A 6,000-nucleotide genomic window follows, 5' to 3' on the forward strand; every position below is an offset into this window, starting at 1 on the left:
TATTCTGGAAAACCGTAGGTCATGCAGAGAAAGCAGTTTTGCCCTTTTCCTTAAGCAGAGCAGTGAGGAGTGCAGGAATCAGACCCTGGCTGTGAACCTGGGCAAGTTAGTAACCTCTCCACGTCTCCTGTGCAAACAGGACTGACAGCATTATCTATCACAGGCTCATTCTCAGGGTCAAGTGTAAACTTCTTAACACAGTGTCTGACATGTAAGCATTCAAAAATGAGGGCTGTTGTTTAAAGCCATCTGTTTGGTCTCTGGGAACTCTTACCAAGACAGCTTGAGAATGGAAATCTCAAGGTAATGGCAAGGAAGAGACCTTGAGAGTGGACCAGACCCTGGCCATCAAGCTATCAGTCAGCTCCATCAGCCTGGGTCTGCCCTGGTTGTCTGGTATGTCAGCATTTCCTGTTACTTCCATGCCTCTCTCCACCTTGGGTCCTCTCTTGGGTCCCTTTCTCTCTCTCTCTACACACACACACACACACACACACACACATACACACACACGCTGCTCTTTGCCTTCCCTCTCCCAGCTCTCCAGTTGATCCGGGAAACTCAGAAATCTGCTGGATCCTAGTAAATGAGAACCCTAGATTCCCTCAGTAATGCTGGAATTGACCTGTTCTTGTTTCAACAAGCCTTCTATGTCCATGAATATTTCAGATTTTTGGACAAATGCTTTAGGAAGTTGGACACAGTAAGAGAATAAGTAACAAGATTTCACTTCCCAGGTGAAAGGTTCCAGTTCTGTCACCATGTCATCTGACTTGATGGAGAAAATGGAGGGAGCTGCATACCTCAATGGCAGTGAGCTGGACCACAGGTCTGATCCCTTGGGGGACCATGTATAGATTTGGAGCCCTTTGTGAAGGAAGGATGGGAAGGTTGGAGCCATCCTGTAAAACAAACATGAAAAGGTTAATGCCTCTCTTTACTTCAAGTAAATGGTATCTCGGGTTATTAACAAGGGTTTTAAGCAGTTGCTATGAAAGAGTATGTCAGTGAGAACCACTAAGTACCTTGTGCCTCAGAATCAGCTCAGCAGTTACAAGGACATCCCCACAGGCTTTGTTTCCATTCATTACAGGGTGCCAGAGAAGTTTGGGCGTGATATCCATTTCTGAGTTTAGTTTTACCAGAGGAGAGCACAAGCTGCGTCCTAAAAATTCATCTTTGCCCTAGAGAAACAAACAATCCTTAAATCCCCCAACAAATATCCCTATAGACCTCCATTCATCCCCAAGCCATCTTAGAAATTCTAGACTACCTACCACTTGGTCATTGTCAAATAGTTCGATGACAACTTTGGGTGGGTTCTGCAGAAGTGTCTGGGGCTCCCCATAGATTTCAATTTCATCGAATATAATCGTTTGGTCCCATGTGGGATTCAGAGTTGAGTGGATGATCTCAGTGGTTTTGCTTCGATGGAGGAAGGAGACATGAGCATATGGATCTAAAACAGAAGGAGAGGGGCACCTGGTCACTCAGCTGGCTAAGCATCAACTCTTGATTGTGGCTCAGGTCATGATCTCATGGTTCATGAGATGGAGCCTTGTGCCAGGCTCTGTGCTGGGCATGGAGCCTACTTAAGAGTCTCTCTCTCCCTCCCCATTGGCCCGTCTCCCACTCACTTTCTCTTTCTCAAAAAAATAAAAAAATAAAAATAAATAAAACAGAAGGAGAGAGTAACAATGACAGTAACAGTGGCTGAAGTCCAGCGCTCCGGGAACACTCATTTCAATTGCATGCTCTTGCTCCAGGTGCACTGGTCACAGGCCCTCACCGTCACCTGGGAGACAGACTGCCAAAGCAATCTCGAAAGAGAACAAAGCTGGAGGCATCACACTTCTTGGTTTCAAATTATATTACAAAACTGTAGACATCAAAATGGTATGGGAGTAGCATAGAAACACACATGAATCAATAGAACAGAATAGAGAACTCAGAAATAAATGCATGCATATGTGATCAATTTTCAGTATAGGTGCCAAAAATACATGGTGGAGAAAGGACAGAGTTAATTTTTGATTAAGGCACCAAGAACGCACAATGAAGAAAGGATAGTCTCTTTGACAAAGGCTGCTGGGAAAACTGGACAGCCACATGCAGAAGATAAAACTAGAGCCTGTTTTACACCATATGCAGAAATCAACTCAAAATAGACTAAGTACTTGAACGCAGGACCTGAACTCATAAAACTCCTAAAAGAATGTATAAGGGGTAACCTCTTTGACATTGGTCTTGGCAATGTTTTTTTTTTTCTTGGCTTAACACAAAAAGCAAAGGCAACAGAAGCAAAAATAAACAAGTGGAACTACATCTAACTAAAAAGCTTCTGCGCAGCAAAGGAAACAATCAACAAAATAAAAACCCATGAAATGGGAAAAAAACATCTGTGAACCATGTATCTGATAAGGATTTAATATCCGACATTTGCAAGGAACTCATAAAAAACAGCAAAAGCCCCAAATGACCCAATTAAAAAACGGGCAGAGGACCTGAAGAGACGTTTCTCTGAAGAAGACATACGAGTGGCCAGCAGACACATGAAAAGGTCCTCAGCGTCCTTCATCATCAGGGAAATGCAAACCAAAGCCACAGTGAGATACTAAGTAACCTCTCTCTCCTGCTAGATGTCTTATCAGAAAGACGGGAGCTAACAAGCGTTGTCGAGGATGTGGAGAAAAGGGAGCCCTTGTGCACCGTTGGTGAAAGTGTAGACGGGCAGAGCCACGGTGGGAAGCAGCATGGAAGTTCCGCATGAAATAAAGACAGAGTTACCACACGATCCAGCAATCCCACTTCTGGGCATATATTCAGAGCAAATGAGATAATCATCTCACAGAGATCTCTGCACTCTCGTGTTCACTGCACAATAGCTGTGGCATGGAAACAACCTATGTGTCCGTTGATGGACGAATGAATAAAGCAAATGTGGGGTGTGTGTGTGTGTATCTACCTATCTATCCATAATTCAGCCTTTAAAAAGAAGGAAATGGTGTCATTTGTGACACCATGGATGAACCTGGGGGGCATTATGCTAAGTGAAATATGCCAGACGACATTGTATCACTTATATGTGGAAGTCCCCCCACAGCCCTTCCAAAATCAAATTAATAGAAATCGTGAGTGGAATGGTGCTTGCCAGGGGCTGGGTGTGTGTGGGGCGGGGGATGAAACGGGGAGAGGCTAGTAGAAGGGTACAAATATCAGTTATAAGGTGGCTAAGGCCTGGGGACCTAATGTGTAAGTGAGGACTAGTTGACAACAGTGTACTGTGTAACTGAAACTTGCTAAGAGAAGAGAACGTAAGTGTTCTGTCACACGCACAAGTGTAACTGTGAGGTGACAGATGTGTTAATTAATCCCATTGTGGGTACCCTTCCATCACGTATTTGTATATCAAATCATCACGTTGTATACTTTAAATGTGCAACTTTGTTGGTTATACTTCAACAAAGCTGAAAAAAGATAAGGAAAAAAAGAGCAATCTGTTTCTCCTCCATACTGATTAACTTCAAACTTCTACAATAGCCTGGGAGCTGATCTATTTGAGCAGCAGCCTAGTATCTAAGCTGAAATTCTTGCATCATCGAAAACCCTGCTTCAGTTTTAGCATTGCGGTATCACATGAACGGGGCTCTTTGTTTCTGCTCTGATCATGTATCTTACCTCTCAAACTGCAAAGACTGTGCTTGAGTTTTAGCAAACTTTAGTCAAGAATTTGGAGATTCTAACCTTGACTTTCAATGACTGAGTGCCCTCTGGTGGTGAATGTTTAAAAATGTCTTCAGACCCCATCTGGAGATGCATATTATAGGGATGGCTTTGAATCTGCTCTAATTTGTCACAAAAGGAAACCACTCACAAATGTTGGTTACATTAGTGCTTGGAACACACCTCACGACTGATGTGAGCGTGCCGGAGTGTCCAGCAACTGCTTTAAGAGTTGCTTCCATAGAGGCTCTGCTGCCTTCAAGTCCTGAAGGAGAACTCTTTCCCAAGTAGCCCAGACGGCCCCTCAACTATTCACAGTCCCACCACCAGCAGCAAAGCTCCCCAGCAGCCTTTTCCTCGGCCCTGCCCACAGCCTTCCCCTCAGATCCAGTCAAAGGCCACATAATCAGCCGGGTCTCATAGCTGTATGGTGCTGCTGGGAACTGGGGGCCGCTGAGAGGTCCAGATGGACTCCAAACGACCTCAAGCCTGGTGTCGTAGGCAAATGGGTGAACTTGTGATCTGTCAACTTGAGAGAACTACAGAAATATGTATAAAGGATCTTAACTTACCAATCAGCTCAAGAGCGCAGGGTATGTGTACGTATAGCTGTGTGTATAGGCAGAGAGCAGAAGCTGCTTTTCTTCGTCAATTAATGATTATTAGTATTAAAGGACCGCGTATCTTCTGTGTATCACCAGCGCCCAGCAGTAGTGCTCGACATGCTCCGTGGTTATTTATTTAATGACCGAGCTGTTGACTTCACACATAATGAACTAATCTCTAAAGCCCTTTAGTTGTTCTCTGAGACATTACTAAAAGCATCCACTTGACAAAAAGGAGAATGAAGCTAGTCTGCATTGTAACAACATGTACGACGGAGATTTTTGTGTCTTTACCTGAAAAACTATCCTTGTCTAGAGCCATGAGGTTTCTGGCTTGATAGATATAGCAGCGCAGATGGTAAGTGTAGACTCCTGAAAAGAACAGGATGGAGGTTACTTACAACAAACATGACACAACAAACACAAAACCAAATTTTTTGGAATATTTGGGGATAATACATATTCCAAATCTACTTCTCCAGGGTAAAGAACACATACACTGGTAATGACATGCACTCCCAAACTAGGTCTGTTTCCTATAAAGTAAAATCAACTTTAAAAACACTATAGTAAGCTTGGAGCACCTGGGTGGCTCAGTCAATTAAGCATCTGACTTCAGCTCAGGTCATGATCTTGCAGTTCGGGAGTTCGAGCCTCCTGTCAGGCTCTGTGCTGACAGCTCAGAGCCTGGAGCCTTCTTCAGATTCTGTGTGTGTGTGTGTCTGCCCTTCCCCTGCTTGCACCGTCTCTGTCTCTCTGTCTCTCTCTCTCTCTCTCAAAAATAAACATTTAAAAAAAAAAGACTATAGTAGGCTCAATGCAAGTGTATCACACAGGAGAACATCACTCCTGTTGTAAAATACCCGGCTGGATTTAGGCTACAGACCTTTAAAATGAAAACTTGGTTTCCAGGAGATATAGAAATAGGGCTTTCTATACTATTTCAGCCCCAGATCTAGGGGACAATTATCTGCTAAAAGTTGCTTTGATAGTTCAAAATCTTTATACTCCTTATCCTTATTATGTTAATGTGCATATGCTCCCCCTCCCCCCCTCCAACGTGATCTGAGAGAGAGAGTAGGGCACCGCGATTCGGTGCACAGATCTTGTCTATAGCGCTTCCAAGCTGTAAGACTTGGGGCAAGTCACTTAATCCTTCTACACCTCTACAGTGAGGACAAGGATCACACCTACCTCCTCAGGATGTTACAAGGATTAAACAAGTTAATATATGCACAGTCCTGGCACATGCTAAGCCCTAGATAAGCACCTGCTATTATCATTATCACACAGTAGGACTGCCTCATTCCAGAGCGCCTAAAGATTATCATTGCAACCAACCTCTTTTTCTAATTAAAATAATCTGTTGGGGAGTTTAACAGATAGAATGAGTCCAGGCCATGTCAAAGTCCATGATTTGACAACCCTCCACCCCAGATGCGATTTTTAAAACTATATCTTAAAAAAATCCTCTCATCAGGTGATGACAATGGAAGTTATATTTGCATAAAGACATTTTAATCATGTTTGGTGATTCAAAGAATTTTCTAGAGGTAAGTCATAGCAGCGGAAGGCACAAATTCATGGTTAAAACTTACTGTCAAACAGCATATGACTTCACTCATACGAGGAATTTAAGATACAAAACAGATGAACACAAGGGAAAGGAAGA

General features: G+C 43.3%; 1 protein-coding gene across 1 annotated transcript in view; it reads right to left on the reverse strand.

Annotated features, from left to right (window-relative positions):
- MYOF (myoferlin) overlaps positions 1-6,000 on the reverse strand; it is a 147,204-nt gene that overhangs the window by 35,105 nt on the left and 106,099 nt on the right. The window contains exons 31-34 of the mRNA XM_029920143.1: positions 4,623-4,700; positions 1,278-1,459; positions 1,026-1,184; positions 804-902 (exon numbers count right to left, since the gene is read on the reverse strand). Of these exons, the coding sequence (XP_029776003.1) occupies positions 804-902; positions 1,026-1,184; positions 1,278-1,459; positions 4,623-4,700 (518 nt within the window). The remainder of the gene's footprint in view (positions 1-803; positions 903-1,025; positions 1,185-1,277; positions 1,460-4,622; positions 4,701-6,000) is intronic.

Source organism: Suricata suricatta, chromosome 2 (genome assembly GCF_006229205.1).
Source record: "Suricata suricatta isolate VVHF042 chromosome 2, meerkat_22Aug2017_6uvM2_HiC, whole genome shotgun sequence".
Classification (NCBI taxonomy): Eukaryota; Metazoa; Chordata; class Mammalia; order Carnivora; family Herpestidae; genus Suricata; species Suricata suricatta.